Below are 20538 nucleotides of genomic sequence, written 5' to 3'. Positions count from 1 at the left end.
AGGATTCTGACAATACCTCCCCTTAATATCCTCCTCAGAGCTAAAGTCAACACCCACTCCACTCGGAGTGAAAGAAACCGTGGATTGGCTTCTGGATCCCGATGGAACCAGCAAATGAGAGCTGAGAAAGGGACGGGTGCGTCTTAAATCCCTCTGGTTGATCCATTTGCGCCCCCCATGATCTGAGCCGCTACGCTGCCTCAGCAGACGCGAGACCTGAACCATGGCGGGTGTGAATCTGGCCCTCCTTGAAGAGCGTTAGGCAGGAGCGGAGCGTCCTCAGCGGAAGACGTTCACAATGAACACACAGACCCCTCGACAGCATGCTTTGCTCCCAAGCAGACCACTCAAAGATCATGGGCCTCATTTATGAAAGAATCAACATGTGCAATTAATGACAGAAAACTGGGCATAAGGCCGTTTCCACGCAAAACTTGGCATTTATCAATAGGCCCATAAACTGCTTATTGGCCTATATATTCCTACAGGATAAACAACACCAAATCTAGGTTGTTTGCACATGACGTCACGCTGTGGCTCGAGATGCAGATTGAGGGCAGGACGCCATTTTCTACATAGTAAAGCACTTTCACAAACTCAAAATGCCTATGTTTTGTGTCGATTATGGTTGCTCAAATCGATCAAACCGTGAAACCACAAGGAGCTTTTATCATTTACGTAACTTTGATAGTTTTAATTTTAACTGCTTACCTTTTGACTTGGTTAAATATTCACATTCTTCATGGTATCGTTTGCAGTGAAGAGAAGCTATTTTATCCCATTGCATGATCATTTGATGTTTTCACTGAAGTTTTGTAGAATTCTGTTCACAATGTTGATAGTTCTGTGAAAACAGTGTCACGCGCTGCTGCTTCAGCCATCATATGGTAGAAATGTCTAATATAAAAATGTGTTCAACAAGCTGACAGAAGTCGATCCATTTCTTTGTTGGTGAAATGTAACTGAAGTTTTATAGTTGTCATTGTAAATATTCACTTTCCCATACAGTATGACCACAGAGGAGAATCGGAGCGTCATGTTCAGCGGACAGACACCGACACACTGTATTTTTTGTATTAATTTCAACAGATGACAACAAAAATCAAATCTATAGAAGCTTGTGAACAGGTCTGAAGTGGCTGTGTGCAAGTTCTGCTAATTCACAACCTGAGTGAGAATCATACTCACAAATGTAATGTTAATTATTAAACCAAATAAAATACAAACCTTTCAAAAACACTCAGCAATATGATTATTTTATTGAGTGATGAGGTTTAATCAGTGACATTATTACAACATTTGCTATCTGGCATCTTCCCGTCTCCTCCTCAACCTGCTTCCCTTAGTGTTTTTACACATAGACAAGGTGAAAAAGCATATTATATCGCCTAGTTTTCTCCCTGAACGATGATGTGAGTTCCTATGGCAATTCTCCATTCAGCATGAATGACATTTTTCACAATCACAACAGAAAATCTAAATACTGCCCTAGCAGAAAGGCAGTGTGAAATAAACAAACCAGACCTCAGCTTCACATTCTCTATATCTACCGCCTCAAATGGCAGGCAATGCTCCTCTTCATAACATAAGGATCACGTCCAACATATGTTGTGATTTTCTGTTTTATACCTTTCTATACTAGCACAGTACGGACTTTCCTCCATCTCGTCCATTCTGCTTTTCTCTTCCTGACCTCCATCTGAATTTTGCGCGTCATCAGAATCACGTGTCAACAAACAAGCTATAGACGGAGTAACATAGAGCGCTCACTGAAGGAACAGAAGCTGACGATGCTTTCTTCAACGGTACGCTATTATGTGTTTGAGCCAATACTACAAAACAGAACAAAACCTTTTTCAATGCTTTTATTGATTGGAGAAATTAAAGTTAAAAAGAGGTTGAAAATCAGATTTACATAATGTAGATGCTGTATGTTTCTATTACACTTAAATTGTCATCAATAAAGTAAGTTCCCTTTTAAAAAAAAAAAAGATTTCTGTAGTAAAGATAAATTCAGAAAATGTTTTAATGCATGTTCAATCAATGAACTTGTGAGCAGAATAACTTTTAATAAAGAGGTCTTTCACAAATATAAGGAATTTGTTCATGTTCTTGACCGTCATTCCAGCAGTGGTCACCTAGGATAAGATAATCAATAAATACATGATTATTTTTCAAATCAAAGACACTTTTATTATTGCAATTAACTTTATATTTAATTAGTTTGAAGAAATCTGTTATGTTCATACCATAGTTTATTGCCAGAACGCTCTCATTATTTCCATAATTGTCAGGTTGTCCACTGCACCAGTAGTTGTAGTCAAAGACAGATCCATCAGTCCACATCCACTGTCCTTCCTAAAGAGTGAATGGAGTGGTTAGAAAGTCTTCTGTTCTGAAACTCATTTCACAAGTTCATTTGTTGTTTACACACTTACTTATTGCAATTGATTAACTTTTTTCCTTTTTGTAAAATATTTGTGCCCAAATTCATATTGCGTCCATCTGACTGTTTCGATCACCAGCTGGAGTGCCCTTGAGAGCCACCAGAGGGCGCTCCACATCAGACTATTGTGACCCTCACAAACTACATTTCCCATAATTCTCTGCAGGGACTCATCAGCACTCATTGTTTCAGCTGTGTCTCATTATCCTGTTTAGCTCACCCTATATAAGCCTGGTTCATTCTGTTATTCTCTGCAAAGTCCTGTACATTTCGAACGGTATTTCTGAGTGCTTTTGTATCCTGGTTCTCTTGTTTCTCTGTCTGTTCCCTTGGATTTCTCTCTTTGCCTCAGCCCTTAAAGGTCCCCTGAAATCAAAATTTAAGATCTAAATATTAAGTAAGAATATGTTAGCCTTAAGGTTATGAACATTGTTCCTAAACAATGACAAAATTCACATTTAGGAGACATAAGCATTTAAACTTACAGTCTCTCACTTCCGCTAAAATAGATCAGGGATTTTTATGACATCACCGCAGACTTCAGCTTCTCGTCACATCTTCTGTCCAATCAAATTGCTCTCTAGAATTTAAAGCTCCACCCCCTCTACTATAAACACCACCTGGCCAAAGCGTCAATCGTTGGCTCGTTGCGGAGCAATATGTGTTGGAGAAGTGTGTTTGGTTGCTCTATTTATTTATTTATAATGCATCTCAAATCCAATACAAAAAAAAAAAAAAACTAAGCATATAATACATACAAATCTATGTTACATTATTGATGATTTACCATTTAAGCTTTATACTACGTTAAAAGGAATTAACCAATCTTCAATACCTTGTTAAAGGGAGAGACATTTGCTATGTTCCACATTTGATCTATTTCATAAGCTGTCAATTTCTGTGCATCTCTTAAAATACAGTCACCAATACATCTTAAGCTCGATTTTACTACTGATTTAACCGGGATCTCATAAGTCTGAAAGACACAAATATTTATAGATTTCCATAACGCTTCTTTAAAGGGGTGGTTGATTATGATTTCACTTTTTTAACTTTAGTTAGTGTGTAATGTTGCTGTTTGAGCATAAACAACATCTGCAAAGTTACGACGCTCAAAGTTCAAAGCAAAGGGAGATATTTTCTTTTAAAGAAAACGTTTTTTAAGGACTACAACAAACGGCTGGTTGGGACTACACAACATTCCTCCCGTTTTAGTGACATCACATAAACCCCGCCCCCATGAACACGATTTATAGATTATCAAGACAGAATATGCTAATCAATGACTAAAAGATAGACACATCAGCTACATAAATTCATTAACCATTCAGAAATGTCCTGTTGCTTCTACATGTTGTCACTTCTTCTCGAGTCTCCATCATTGTCTGACTCCGGTTTGAACATAAAAGGCTAAAAGTTTTTGAAATTTTCAGTGCATGTCTGTGTGAGGTAAAAGGACACAAGCTGTTGAAGCTCCGCCCCCTGTGCCAGGAGCAGCAGCTCATTTGCATTTAAAGGGACAGACACAAAAACTGTGTGTTTTAGCTCAGCCTCAAAAAGTGACAACTTTAACATGCTATATACAAATATCTGTGGGTATTTTGAGCTAAAACTTCACACACACACTCTGGGGACATCAGAGACTTATTTTACATCCTGTGAAAAGGGCATTATACCACCCCTTTAAAAATGTTTATAATTGTCCACCAACAAATCCATTTATTAAAATGAACCTCATTTAATTCTCCATACCAAATATCTCCCTCGCTTGGCACTCTATACAGATTTGACAACCATGGTCGAATTAAATTCCGTGCCTTCTAAGCATATGAACATTCCCACAAACAATGTCTAATTGTCTCTTCTTCACCACAGTTCGTTCTAGGACACAGCGTGCTACGGGTACAATTTCTTTTCTTCAGAAAAACCCGAGTGGGTACAATTCTGTACAACTTGCCAAGCAATATCTTTATGATAATTGAGTAAGAAGTCATAATTCACATTCCTCCAAACTTGAATACATTCTGATTCAATAAGCTTACAGACAGGGGTCATTTTAAGTAAGAAAGGGGATAACTTTTCTTCTATTAGTAGTCTATTCAAATTACCGATTGGGATATTGGACCAAGACGCTTTCTTTAATAAACGCAGTATTATATCGTACATAGCTGGTCTAATTTCTGCATGTGGGGTATTTTGTGGCGTTCGCTTATTCCATATTCTCCTTGTTTCTTGGCCTACCCAAAACTTCGCAAAGAAACTACTGAGATTTTTTTTTTCATCATTTAGACAAGCTTTTATTAAAGGAAGAAGGATCATGGCATGTAATTTAGCTTCAATATCAGGTAGCCTACTGCTAATCCTCCTTTCTCACATTTTTTGACATACTATTTCGCGTTTCAATTTCTCTTGATTAGAACCCCATAAAAAACGAAACATAATTTTCTTTACTGAATAAAAAAAAAAAAAAATCTTTACTGAATTTCAAAAGGTTGCTATAACTGCGTTGTGTGGTGAAGGTTTTTACAGCGTTGTTACAATGTTGACATTAAACCACCATTCAGGGCCATTGCTTAAGGTTGTGCCAATGGTGTCTAGACAACCACTGGACTACATATGTACTCGTCACTGCCCTGAAGCGCGAAAATCAGCCTTTTAAATTTCAACCACCTGTTGGGCTCATTGTGTTCTCATTCTTCATCGAGCAAGGATACGTGAGAATTGCGTTTAATTTACCTCAGATAAATAAGATACGTAATTATTCAAACACAACCTACAACTTCCTTGTTTAATGTGACATTTATTTGTTCTGTCTAATTGAAGGGACAGAATAACCTTAGCTGATAATTCATGGAGTTTGTAATCTTGTGTAAATTATGAATGAATGAATGAATGAATGCTTTATTTCGAACATAAACATAAAACAAGTAACAAAAGAAAGTAAACTGAAAAATAAAAAGCCAAACAAACCAAACAATTTATGATAATAATATGAAACCAACATGTCCCAAAAGGAGTAGGATGAAGCATAAACTTATTAAAACCTACCACTATTCTCCACTATTCAATAAACAATCAGTTTTCCCTAATAAACATATTTACATAATACCTATCTACAAAAAATATAAAAAATAAATAAATTAAGAAAACAAATACATAAATTATTTACAAAAAAACACCCGATTGCTAAATCCCTTCCTCCTCCCTGTACCTTGTGAAAACCATGTGTTTGTACTGCTTCTTAAACTGGATCATGCTTGGACATCGCTTAAGCTCCACACCCAAACTGTTCCACAACCTCACTCCACAAACAGAAACACAGTATTTACATACTGTGTTTCTGTTTGTGCCTACACTAATACAGAAATTACAGTATTAGTGTAGGCTATGCTAACGTTAGCTATATTTATTTTAGCATTCATCCTTTAATTCTTACCGTTAGGAAAAGTGTTGAACATATTCTGGTCAGTTATGACTAATATTTTAAACTTATGACAAAAGTTATAAGCCATAATGAAGCCAAAATGACTTAAATGATGAGTTATTGACATTTCAGCACTCCTTGAACAGACAGCGACTTACGTTAATGTTTTTTCCTATATTTGAAAACGCACAGAAAAAAAAAATGTTTGTAACCACTCGCACAAGGATAAACTATTTAACCCTCTGGGGTCTAAGGTGTTTTTGGGGCCCTTGAGATGTTCTGACATGCCCTGACATTTGTGCTTTTTTCAGTTGCTTATAAACATATTAATGGCAAAGGTGTAATTACACTCTATTTAGCACAAACAGGGCTACCATAATATGTGAGCAACATGTATGTACATGTTTGTATTTTTGAGAGAATAATGTTTATGCATGGTTGTAAATATGTGTCCACAAGACTTTTGACTAATGGATGTTGTTGCCTAGAGTTTTTGCTTCAAAATGTCCTGAAAATCATCCTGCCTAATCATTCACATAAAACAGTACATTGATTTAAACTTTGTAAGACACGTTTTGTTTGGAAAGGCAATATGCTTGGAGGCGTGAAGGATCATGAATAATGCTGTGATTCACACCTGAGAAGACAATGACCCGCATAATGAGCTGCATAATGAGCTTACATTGTTGCTTACATCTACCTTGTAAATATATGTTTTGCTATTTTATTAAACAATTTTCACATATAAATCAACAACAATTACAATTTTAACAATATTTCAAGTGTAATCTTTCTTTTTAAAAAGTATACATTTTAGCTGATCTTAGTTGATAATTCAATATACCTACTTTATTTTTGACAAAACATCACATAATATATTTACCATATGAGCAGAAATTGATGAACAAAAGCTTATTTGATGTGACAGTCTTTTTTACAGTAAAAACTTTATAATCTATCAAAAACTAATCAACGAAATCTTGTCTAAATATTCATATTTCGTCTGTAACATATCATTTTTATGATATATTAGCATATAAATGTTAATTTGCAGTTTAATACGTTGCTTATACCAAGACATTTTATTTCAACATATTTCAGTAGATTTTTACTCATCTCAGTATGGCAATATAGCTTGGTAAAAGCTAAACTATTAGATGTGTTCATGTAAAAATAACATGTTTACTAATGTAAGTTCAAGTGTGAATGAACGGCACAGATGCACGCTGTTGTTTACTACAGCAGTGCTGTTCATTCATTCACACACAGACACGCGATTCATATTTAAACAGTCTTTTTGCGGTTTACAGACACTATTGCATATCGCGATTAGAACAGAGCACTTAAGAATAAAGAACTTACTATTAACAATCCTCAGCTGGATCTGTTGCTCCTCGAAGTGAAACTAAACCAGCACTTCTGAGGTAAATTTCCCAGGATTATTCCTCACAGAGAAGCTAGACGACCTAAAGTACACGAGTCTGATTAAACTTGATGTGTTTTATCCAGCTGATGTGGGCGTTGACACGTTTGCATAGATCTTCTCAGATAATTTGTGTTTGAATTGCATGCGCTCTCCGTGGGCGTGTGCACATTAGCAGATAATAAGCTATAATGAGCTGAGATGAGACCGACTGACATCTCTCTCTTTTCATACATATTACATAAACTGTGAATATTTGTTTTTTATAAAAATTACTTCATTTAAAAGAAGAGAATTCAAGCTTCATGCCTGTGTGTCTGTGTGACTGTTTGACTGAGTATTCGCTGAGTTATAGTTCATTTTCGGACGCGTTTCAGAATGGACTACACTGACAGAGAGAAGGCAGAACTCGCATCATGTTTATTTTTCTTTATTTGGTAAAAAGCGCAACACTTTGTTTTTATTGTGAGTTTACACAAAAAAAATACACACTTAACAGGATCGATTGATGTGTGATCAAAGTCAACAGAGTATTTTGAGTCTCTTTTGCACTGAGAAGAAAGAAAGCGAGCAGATCACGCCGGCATGATCGCCGACCCCAGAGGGTTAAAATGTATATAATGATTTAAAGGGCACCTATTATGCCCCTTTTTACAAGATGTAATATTGGTCTTGGGTATCCCCAGAATGCATTTGTGAAGTTTCAGCACAAAATACCCCACAGTTAATTTATTATAACCATTTGAAAATGTCATTTTTGGGGCCTGTTTTAAAAAGAGCTGTTTTGGTGTGTACCACCTTAAATGTAAAAGAGCTGCATAATCCCCGCCCTGCTGGACCCAGATGATGAAGAGACTCCGGCAGAAGAAACACGAATGAGAATGGACCAGGGAATGTTTTTTTAATACATTTATGTACTTATAGAGTTTTAATCGCGTCCCCTTTGCAATTATGGATGTGCAACACACACACACACACACACACAAACAAATTGTGATAACTTTCGCGCAATTTTTTGAAACTACACACACGCTTATGTGGCAAATGTGAGAAGATGGCTAATGTTACAGAACCAGAAAACAAATGCTGCAGGGAGATAGACGTTTATATACTGTCTATGGAGATAGAGGTATTCATTTATTTACATTTGTTATTGCTGCAAAACATAATACGTGACATAAAACAGACAGTCTGACGTTGTTTGTTGAGACATCCTATGACGACGACAATAAATAGCTTTAGACGCATTTGTTGTTACTGCTGTGCTGACATCGATTGAAATGACTATTTGCTCATAAATCATAAAATACACTTACTTCTGGAGGTGACGTTGGATCGCGAACTGTTAGGCAACGATCCACACTTGATGATTAACTTTGACCCTTGTTCACTAAACAGTCAGTCGGAAAATGATTCTCGTATTTAGGAAGTTTAAGTGGCGCCTTTTCTTCATAAATAAAATCCATCCGCTGCGTTTTCAGTGGCTCTGATGTCAGTGAAGACTAGTATGTCCATTCTTACATCCCACAACAGAACACCTACACTTCTTATGAGACATTACACACACCGGCTGTCGTTGAAACAATGGAGGATGGTGTACAGATCACCGAGGGCGGGGTCTATGCCAAAACCAGACTGTCAATCAAATCACGTCGGTGGGGCTTAGCGCAATTCTACGTCACAGTGCGGGAAATCTAGAACAGGGCGATCTGAGACAGTGCTTATGATTTATTGAGATAGTAAAAAAACTACTGGGTGGATTTTTATCATTCTAGGGTGGTTTTGCTCACACACTGCCAACACACATTTATGTTCAAACACCATGTAAAAGTGAATTTTGCATAATAGGTGCCCTTTAACATCTGACTAATTAAAAATGAACCACAAAAATTACATGCTAAATGGGGGATATCTATATCTAGCATTAAAAAAAAGAAAAATTGTCAGAACGTAGCGTTGCTACAGCCCTGTTGCGTCTTACAATTCTACGTTGTTACAATGTTGCAAGCACGTAGACAGCGACGTTGCCATAGCAGAAATGCAACGTGCCACAGACGTTTCCACAATGTAAATGTGTTTGCTGGGACTCTATTTGATGTAATCTAGAGTTCCAATTCATTTCTTCCATTTCTTTACACCATACCATTTCTAATATTTAATGGATTTGTCCTGAGTTTTCAATCCAAAATTTTGTTTAAGTTCTGTCCAATTTAAATATAAAATCTCACTTTTACTTCTATTAATCTTCATACCAGTCGCTAGCACGAATCGTAGCTGAACGAATCGTAACAGGGGGTGACAGATGGCCATTAACCAATATACGACTCTGACACTCTATATATAACAGATTAATCCATCTGTATATTGATTCCCCAAGACTGAAGCTATGTAACACTTTACGTAAAAAACTTTTTATGTAAAGTGTTATTCTGTTTTCTAACTGTACGTTGGTTGAGAATGAAATGGCTAGAATTTATTCACATCTCTACTATTGAATCAAGCTTATCATCAACGCTCGGATACGCTTCCATGGTGCTGTCAGTCTGTGAGGGAAACTAAACGCTATTGGCTATTTGAAAAGGGGGAGGAGCCATTCAATATGCCCCACCTTAGCTTCCAGTTTCAGTGGAAATTACGTCTCAGACAAAGCAGCGCGATCCAAAGCACTTCAGTCGGCCTTTAACTGTTATTTTGTGGATTGTTTGTTTGTGTAAGACCTTTGCCTGGATTTTGATTAGGATTGTGGATTACTCTTTTGATAAATACTGCATTTGGATTCTCAGCCTTTGTCTCTCGCAACAGTTTGTGACACTTACAGGGCTTTTTGAGCCAGATAATGAAAAAATGTGAATTACTTTGAATCTGCATAAAAAGAAATGTTAGGCAAAGTTAGCTACTACACTCATCATGGTTGCTTATTTTATTATGAAATGTACCAATTAACCCACAAAAATATATGTTGTAGTCTTGAACATGTGCATAAACTATATAAAACAATGCATAATTTTTCACAGCCATCTTTTTGTTCTGAATCTATGAACAAACAATAAACACTGACTCGCCGTGTGGAACAGTCATGTTGTATAACAGGCAGAGGCTCACAACATCCCAAGTGTCCAAAGACAATACGCCTGCCCTAAGCTATTTCATGTCACAATATGTAAAGTTACTTTACGAAAATGTAAAGTGTTTTTTCATCTGCATAACCACTTACTTTTACAGCATCATGACCACCAATCCAAGTCGTACCAGGCACCATGTTCAGCAGAAGATCGTTTTCAGCTCTACTGTGCACCGATGCAAGATTTCCACCAAAAGTTTGACAGTGCTTCTGAAAAGGCAGATTCAATCAAAACTAATTATTTTAGTATGTTGTAACATTAATAATGGTAAATGTAGTATTCCTCAGCATTACAGATGTGTTTTTCCAAATGGGATCTGCACTGCGAAAAACAAAACTAAACAAACTAAACAAACATTTAATTTTTTAAATGTACAGACTTTTGCATGCGCACAAGAAACTTTTCATGTTTATGTATACTATAACCTATTTCATTTGTGCGCCACTGCCATTTTACTATGAAGAAGACAGGAGTATGGATGCACATGAATTAATAACGCTATATTTGCTCAAAATGTGGCTTTCATTAGGGCAGTAGTATAGTCTATCTCTAATATCACGGCCTTATCTCTGCTTCATGATATGGGCTGATGGCACAATAGTGTACATTGGGCTTATAAAAATTGTTTATCCCTGAATATTGTGAGAATTGGATGGATATCAAAGATATTTGATATCTTTATTTGGATTCTTCCATAAACATGCTGTAGATAAAAACCTCTGAGGAGTGTAAGCATGGTATGTTTGCTCAGTCCAATGAAACAGTGGATAATAAAGGCCAGTTTATCAGGTTCAATGAATGAGGACCAACAGCAGAGAGAAGGAAAACAGGATGGCAACATCCTATCCATGCAGTGTGAACTTGAACTGGATCTTTCAGACACTCAGCATTATGTATACTATATTTCGCTGAGTCAGGTATACATATTTTACTCTTTACCTCAGAGCATTTGATGTTATGTATTGATTATCTTTGAATTGATTCTGTAATTGGCATGATACATTTACCTGACTAATAATAAATTGTTACATTAGATTTTATTCTGACTTACGCTGAAATTAATTTCTCAAGTAGATTAAGCGAATGCATATGGGTATAAATAGGGTGAGTCTTATCTCTGTTTTAATGTAATGTTACTCTAGCTAAGTGTTTGTGGAAAACCAAGCAATGACCAAACCAAAGCTGCTATCAGAGAGGTAATATTGGTCGGCTTATATCTGTAGTAGTGGTCATGACCTCTGACTAGAGACAATGTTATTTTAATTCAAGTGTATACAGATCTATGGGGACTATACAAAATATCTTAGATAGAGTACGTGTGAATGTGACTCTCTATATTAGCCAATTACCTCTGTTTAGAGACCAAAAACTGACGAGTTTGTGATGGTGAGACCTCCGTTAAACAGCCGGCATGTGGACCCTTAAAGCAACATAGATTCCTAATGAATGGGTAAAATATAAAGTAAAGAGTTAAATATGTGTAGCTACACTATTATATAAATGACCAATAACCAGTTGGCATTCCAACCTAAATTCGAGGTTGTGATAAAATGAAGTCAGATAAAAGTTGAATTTTTAGATAAAAATGGAGTCAGATAAAAGTGAATGATCATAATATTCGACTCCCAGGAACAAATTTTGCCATGAGGCTGAAGCCAAGGAACAAATGTTATTTACATATTCTTTAATTACACAAAATGGAGCAAATCCTTATAAGACAAACAGAACCTTAGATACTTGGTCTCCTGAGATATGGACAACACAAACGCATACTGCCATTTGTCTCCACACCCCACAGAGTGAAGTTGCGGGAAGCTACTTTCCCTCCTGTCCTTCCCTTTACACATCCTTCTATTCAGTCAGTTCACTTAGAAAGATTATTAAGAATGTTCTGTGTAAATACAAGTGAATTAACAGTCATGTTTGGTATCATTTAAAATGTCTCAGTGCGACTGGTACAATAGTCTTATCTCCACAGAAGTAAACCAAATGGTAATAAGGGTTTAGAGATACTTTGCTTACTGGGTGTGCACTTTTTTCCAGGGTCCTTCATGCAAACTACCTCCTGTTCCTCGACAAGGTGTGAACTCCCTGTGTCTATAACTCTAGTCAATGCAAATTCCTATTGTAAGTTCATTCCCCACATTGAGTGATGTTTTGTCTTGGTCTGAGTACTTAAAGAAATTCTTCAAGAGGCTCAGTGTGATTTTGTAGCCAGATCAGCCTGTTATGCTGAATGTCCTCGGACGCTCAGCATTACGTTTTTTTTTTGTAATGTCAGGTATGCATATTTTACTCTTTATCTCTGAGGATTTGATGTTATTGTATTGATTATCTTTGAATTGATTATGTAATTGGCAGAATACATTTACCTGACTAATAATAAATCTAATCTAAATAGGGGTGAGCCTCAACCTCTGATTATTGTATAGTATTATTCTTACTAAGTGTACGTGGGAAACCATGGCATGATTATACAAAGTTACCATTAGAAGTAGTTAAGTTGGTCAGCTTATTTATTTATTTATTTTTTTTTTTTGGTATAGCAGCATGTACATCATAATTACAGGACCGTAATAGTTGCATTTTTCTGCTGTTCAATTTTCTCTTTTAACCTAATACAACAGTAAAATAAAGGATACACAATTACACATACAAAAAATAATATAAAATAATAACAATAATAACAAAAGTTTTACAACTTGAGTGAGGCAATGTTTACTAAATGTTCCAACTATGTGTTGAGGGTGATTATTGTGGATTCTCGGTCCATGATAGGGATTATAGGAGAAAGCATAATATAGTTTCCAATATGTATAAGGAGAGAGTTGTAGGGAAGATTACAATAACTTTCTTCATTCGGTCAGCTTATTTCTATGGTAATGGTCATGAACTCTGGTTTGATACAATCTTATCTTAATTAAGTGTGTTCAGATCTATGGGGACTGAATAATATATTCTAGAATGAGCAAAGTGGAGTACGGCCGTCTAGGATATTAGTCAATCACCTCTGTCTAATGACCGAGACTGACGAGTTTGTGGTTATGAGATCATATATCTGGCCGGAGCAAGACTCAAAGTGTTATAAGAATCCGGATGAATGGGTGTAATTTCAATAAAGAGTTAAATAGAATAAATCAAACATTCACCTAAATTTAATGATTAACAAACATTTTGGAGTCAGATGAAACAAAGAGGTCATTAAATGACTTTGCCATGCTGAAAAGACAGCAAGACGCAAAAACCTTCACCCGCTTATCGGAAACTCTTGTTGGACCGATGGGCAGGCCTTACAAACTGAATGAAATAAAGAACATTGCACAGCCTAGTGGACTATCTCCATTCTCTCCAGTGGTCTCCATTCTCTCCATTCTCTCCAGTGTCTCCATGTCTACTGTGTTCTACGTCCACATCTTCCCTCCAGTCTTCCACCAAACTCCACACCTGTAAGAAGAAACATTCTATTCATCACCAGCACTCCGCTCTCAAAAGCATCACTGCACTTACCACCAACCTACTTTCAGTTTATCCGCTCAGTTTTTGTCGCAATAAACTCCCTGTTATCTTTAATCTCCTTCTTGTGAGTCTGATTCCGTAACAGAAGACTGGACCAATACCGATAAGATGGATCCTGCAGTACTTTTACTTTGCATGGACCAGAACCAGCATTCTCTCGAGGCCCACACCACAGCGTTCCTCGACCTGGCATGCCTTGCCTCCTTCCCTGACCATTCATTGAGTGTTTTCTTCCACACTAGCCTCAATGCGGAGACGAAGACACGCCTGCCCGGTGTGGGACCTCGAGAGAACTTCAAGGCTTATGTGGAGTGGCTCTTATCCAACTGTGAGTCCCAGTTCACCATCAGCCATCCCAGTGATGGTGAACTCGCCGCCCTTCCAGAGCCTCGTCCCAAGATAGCCACCGCCATTACAGAGCCCTTGTCCAAGATGGCCACCGTGTCAGAGCCCTCGTCTAAGATGGCCGTCGCCGCACCTGAATCTCCAGTCTCCATCCTCGTCCCGAGTCCTGAGGTGACTCCAGTCTCTATCCCCGTCCAGAGTCCATCCCAGCGACACCTGGAGCTCCCCAATAATTTTATTTGTGGGGGGTGGGGGGGGGGGGGCATATACCCGTACTGCCGGCTCCACCCTGGTCCCCTGAGCTGCCGGCTCCACCCTGGCAGCCTGAAGGGCATGATCCGCCCTGGCCGCCTGAACCAGCACCGCCCTGGAGGCTACCTGCTCCGAATGATACCTGGAAGTGTCACTGCTGATCCTGGCTAACCACTAAACCTACGGGTTTCTGCCTAGTACATAATAAAGCAATATGCAATAATAACAACAACATATTCAATGTATATTTATTAAAATCATAAATGGATGCTACCTTATTGGGATCTTACTTAATTTCCAAATCTCCTCGCCACCTACCCATCAGCAAGCTCCTTCCTCAGCCCATTCCTCGTTGCCCCACGTCACACCTAGGACTGGACTTCATCCCTGATCTTGCGGCATCAGATGGTCCTTGTGGCAGTGGATTAGCTTTCCAAAGCTTGTTGTCTGGTGCCAATGAAGGGTCTGAATGTAACCCTGATGTACTTCATGCTGTCATTATCATGTGACCTACCAGCATCAGTTGCGTTGCTTCACCACCATTCACAAATCCCAGAAAAATGTTACTGGAATAAATGCTGTTTCCTGTATTATGGTGACTTTTAATTAAGTCAATTAAACTCTGCTTCACGTCGGGCGGTTCTTTGCCTCCACGTCTTGCATTAAATGCACAGCTATCCGTGAATTATCCCACTTATACCATGGTCATTTGCCAGCATTGACAACTTAAAGCTGTTATTGATGTTTGCAGCACAATATTTGACTAGAAGGGTAAAACTGGCGGTTATTTTCATTCATTGAGAAATATAGTGTAGCGGTTCAGCGTAAATGGAGTTTAATTTATTAGGGCATTCCTCAAGTGGAATGGATATGACTGACGGCGCTCTGAAAAGCAAACAGACATATGCGCTGAATTAGAGATGGTAAAAGTGAGTCGTTCCAATGTCATTGTCCCACCCATATACAATGGCTCCAATGCCAATGAAAGTGTCCATCATATGCACACTTTAGAATCTCGCCAGAAGTAGTAGGAACATTTCGCCAGAAAATTCAGGATGCCACCTGGAGATCTAATGCTCCCACATACAAACCAGGGCAGAATGTCTGGCTCTCCACCTGTGACACCGGCTACAGTTGACCAGTCAAGTTGAGTCCCCATTTCGTTGGTCACTTTTCACGTTTCACTCCTCAAACCTCACCATTCCTCTTCACCTACCCCTTCATGGTCTGACAAGAAAGATGGACCTCCTCCTCCTATACCTTAATGGGTACATTTGTATAAACAACCAGCCGTCATTAGGATGCTTTTACACTTGGTTCGGTTGCTGTCACTTGGCTCGTCAGTCACTCTTGTCAAGAAAGTGAGTGAGACACACACAAACACAGTTTTATCGAATCATACATCATCAATATTAGTTCACTTCCGTGATTAAGTAAGATTGTGTTGATATCAGCAGCGAACCGTACCCAAGTTCACATGAACCGTACCCCAGACAACCATTTTTAAATGGAAAAGAACTTTCACATCATCCAAACAAACTGAACTCTGGCGTGAATTTAACTTGTGTGCACCAAAAGAGCTAGTGTGAAAGCACCCTAAGTGTGTACAGTTCTGGTTGTAGGTATGGAGAGGATTTGCTCCATTTTGTGTAATAGTGGTTCTAAGAAATGTGCGATTGTTCACACTTGGGGAAAATAATGAAGGAGAATAAAGCCATTCCTGTGGGGTCATTCTGTGACATTCTAGCCATGCAAAGCAAAGAAACAGTTTGCCAGTAAGAGTTTGCACATACCAGTCACGGTAATTAAAGTATGTTTTCATGTATTTAATCATTTAAGCAGAAACAATGAGCATGTTAAAGCAATGGTTACATGCTGTGATCGTAAAGATGACAAAATATAGAAAATATGTCAATTTTGTATGTTGATTCAGAGTTGGAGGGCTTCTTGCCCAAATGGATGCAAACTGGAGCTGATGTAATCCCGAGGTAGAAACAGAAAGGCAAATGGAGAATAATTAGCATAAATGAAAGCTTTAGCATAAGTTCTGCCGGGAAGACTCAATTGTTTCGTCACATTACCTTCTCATCTAACCAATCATATTCTAATACTTGTGGTATAAAAGATTGGTACTTACACACGTTTGAGTTCGCAGATGCTGACGCTTCCATTCACCTCCATCCTCCCCACCACCTCCAAGACGGATACTTCCCTCCATCCTCCCCACCACCACCAGGATGGTCCCTTCTCATGCCTCACAGGGGGTCGACTGGGCCCCTGCCTTCGTCTTCAGGCAGGATGTGCAGAGTCTGGACCCTCGGATTGCGAGCTACGGACGGGGCCTACGCCAAAGAACTTTATTGCTTGCTGGGCTGTTAATAAATGTATAATTGTCACAGTATTTATTCTCCCGAGTCTTTCTGGTAGAACTGCTGCTCATAACATTTTAAGCAAGATAATCATGTGGATCTCATCTAACTAAGAGTACAAGGTTATGATATGCATTATGTGAATGCTTGGCTATGAGTGTGTCATGGAAAGGGAAATGTAGATAGAGGGCTCAGTTTGACCAGATGAAAGAGTGATGGAGATTCGAACAGAGAAAGAGCGACACGCGTCATAATCTGAAAGCCACGCCCACACCGGGGGGGAAAACAATCCAACCGTCTCCATTGACTTTGTATTGCGTGAAGCTGCCTCCTTGTCATTTCTGACTTGTGCTGCTATGTGACAGGGTGTACAGAAAACAAGCTAAAAACCCAGAAATAAGTTTTTATAAGCTGTTGATCCAAAAAAACAATCGTTTAAGGAGACAAAACTGGATACAGGCAATAAGACGTGAAGCATCAGCTGGAACGAATGGGTAAATTGTGGGATCCTAAGTATGCACTAAGAAAAACACTACGTGTGCAGTAAACATTTTGTTACTGGTAAGTCAAATATCCAAATCTCAATTTATATATTATATTTCTGTAAACTAAGCTATCCTGTCGCCGATTACGTTCCCCTTCAGTGGGTGTAAGTTAGTTCTCAGAGTAAAGGCACATTGCGCTCTGTCTCAATTGTTTGTATCCACTTTTGTCTCCTTAAACATTCGTTTTTAGGGGTCGACAGCTTATAACGTATTTCTGGGTTTTTAGCTTGTTTTCTGTACACCCTGTCAGATAGAAGCTTTTAGACATTGACTACGTTTACATGCAGCCAATAACTCGTTCAAAACCGGGATATTAGCAATAACCCGGTCGCGCACGGCCATGTAAACACCGGCAAAAACCCGGATATGCTCATATCCGTTTTTTAAAAACCCGGATATTATACCTGGGGTACCCCTTTTCTAACCCGAATATTTGGTCATGTAAACGCGTATCGGCATATCCCCATCAAAAGGAACATTGATTTGTGTTCTGCGCATGTTCTATTCGCAAGGAATCTTGGTCTTTTGAGTAGAGACGGCGCATACAAAAACCCGCGTGCAGTATACCGGAAGTAAACAAGAAGTAGAGGTAAACATGGCGAGACGCAGCACAGCACCACACTTTTGGAGCGAGGAGGAAAGCGCAAACAAAGGCGATCGCTATCTGCCCGAACTATTCATTATCCGCGTGCTGCTGTTGTTGTTGTTGTCTTTGGATACAGGAAGAAGAATCGGAAATGACGCACATTGCGTCTTAAGGTTGTCCGTACGTCCAGACGCTAACCGTGCGTCGCCGTTTACATCGGGATATTGCCGATTGATTACAAATTCCATGTATACAGGAGTAACTCTCTCTGCTCATGCATGTAAACGGGTTATTCCTAATGTTTCAGAAACCCAAATAGTGACCTTAACCCGACCATAACCCGAATTTTAACAGCTTGTAAACGTAGTCACTGTTTTGTTTTTTTGTTATAAGTCAGAAAAGAGTCAATGGAGTAAATAGAGACACTTGAATTGTTGACCATTCATACAATGGAATTGGCGGCATACAAATGTTTCATGAATCACACCTGAACCCTGTCGTAAGATGATGTAACAAATACGACTTTGGGTTAATGTGAATTAGCTCAAGAATATAGGGAATTTTGGAAATATTAATAATTATGACTCATGGTCATAATTCATAAGTCGCATGTACATTTATTTTATCAATTATCGAGATTACCTTGTTCTGTAACTGGTCTGATCATCAGTTATTCGTCCAGCGAATAAATGTAAGATCATCACAGTTAAGAAGGGGTATTTACAAACTCCGAGAAAGTTTTATGTTCTGGCCACAAACATCAAACTTTCTGAGTTTATGAATTAAGAACTATTCAATGTAGTCTAGATCGAGCTTTGTAGCTTATAATTGGATCTTTTTAGTTTCATTGACTTATAAGGTGGATTTTCAAACACAGAGACAGTGAAAAGTATTTATGAATTTTAATAAATGTAAAACTAGAGATTATATGGGCTACGAATATAAACGTACGTAAAAATGCAAACAATAAACACAAACAAACATTTAACCGAACAAGAACATAAAACAATAACGTGGTCAGAATACATGAAAGAAAGAAAGAAATAGAGAGAAGGGAAAAGCTAGTAATTATTACATACAGAAACCTAGGTTCACGAGACCCCTGGAAACAGCTTTTATCAGATAATGTACTTGCGAGTTTCTGTGCTCTTTCTGGTGAGGCTGAGGCTGAGGCAGGACAGCGTGGACGGTGTCGATCCTGTTTCTGCTGCGTCTTCCGGTGCCGCGGGAAGCTTGAAAGGCTCACTGAATGTAACGTTACCGAGAAAGTTCAGATTCGTCTTCCGGGAGGGAAGAGGCAAAGATATCTTAGTTGCAGAAGACGGCAGGGCAGCTCTACATGACGCGGAGGTATGCGTCCCAGAGGCCAAGGCAAGGCCTGTTCAGCGGGTTGCGATGGAGCCGTGTTGCGCGTGGAGGAGGAAGGGCGACAGATCAGGGATGAGAGAGAAGAGAGAGAGATGAGGGGGTTTCTTCCTTTTATCAGACATCTGTTTACGCCCTCTTTTTGAGGCCCAGCGAATCAGATTGTCTTTTCTGAAGCGGGAAAAATTCTCTTTGTGTGAAGAAAAACACGCCTCCTTTGACCATGTGTTTTATGAGGGAAAGGATCATATTTAGAAATATGATATTTCCTGGAACAAATGCATATTATTGTACTTTGCAGTCAAGATTCGACTCCGTTAGATGGAGAGGATTACAGAGATATCAAAAATAGAATATAGACGTTGTAGCAATGCACAGATACATTATTATGCATTAGTATAGGCATTTTAGTTATATTAATGTTACAATAGGACTATATATGCTTTCCTATGGTTTACACACAATAAAATTGTCAGCGTTTCCATTATGGCCAGAGACAACACTTGCGAAACACAGGAATACGTATCAAACATTTGAAGAGTTTTCTCTGAAATGTTCCATGAAAAGTTCCATGTGTGTTAAGGTGTTGGAATGTTGGCTTGCAGAGGAACTGGATGAGATGCAGCTTTGGGGTCATAAAGTTTATGACCATGTCGAGGTCGGTTTACAAGACACTATTGAGGAACTTCTTTCAGTGAACATTTAGAATTCAAACCTATACTCTAGCAAACCACACCTCTATTATAAAGCAAACTAATCACACACATACATATCGGGAGGTATACATTCAAGAGCCATATTTCTATATGAAGTTGCATTCAAAGGATGTTTTGTGTGTGTGTGTGTGTGTGTGTGTGTGCTCTGGAATGTCTTTGAGGCTTGTCACGTGATTCAAAGGCATGGGGGGTTTCAGAGGGGATTCTCAAAACAGGGTCCTCTTTGTGACTCAAATGTCCCTCTGGGGAGCAACAAGTTGCAAATTTGACATGTCCGAGCAGACTTAAAGACGCCGTGGACAGACCCGTTGTCTGAAAAGACAACGAAGGATGTGTTTGGAGACCAGGATTCACTAATTTGAACAGCATGTGACCGTACGTCATAGTCATTGTCGTTACAATGATTTCTGCACTCGCTTCTTCGTTAGA

The 20538-nt window shown here is 38.6% G+C and overlaps 1 protein-coding gene across 1 annotated transcript in view; it reads right to left on the bottom strand.

Annotated features, from left to right (window-relative positions):
* Nucleotides 1–1736: 1736 nt before the first annotated feature.
* Nucleotides 1737–20538, bottom strand: part of LOC311088758 (ladderlectin-like) — a 37058-nt gene continuing 18256 nt past the window's right edge. The window contains exons 3-5 of the mRNA XM_084123039.1: nucleotides 10508–10624; nucleotides 2250–2358; nucleotides 1737–2138 (exon numbers count right to left, since the gene is read on the bottom strand). Of these exons, the coding sequence (XP_083979165.1) occupies nucleotides 2068–2138; nucleotides 2250–2358; nucleotides 10508–10624 (297 nt within the window). The 3' untranslated portion in view covers nucleotides 1737–2067. The remainder of the gene's footprint in view (nucleotides 2139–2249; nucleotides 2359–10507; nucleotides 10625–20538) is intronic.

Source organism: Abramis brama (genome assembly GCF_963993115.1).
Source record: "Abramis brama genome assembly, chromosome: 8".
NCBI classification, from domain to species: Eukaryota; Metazoa; Chordata; class Actinopteri; order Cypriniformes; family Leuciscidae; genus Abramis; species Abramis brama.
This window is presented reverse-complemented; position numbering and strand designations above follow the sequence as displayed.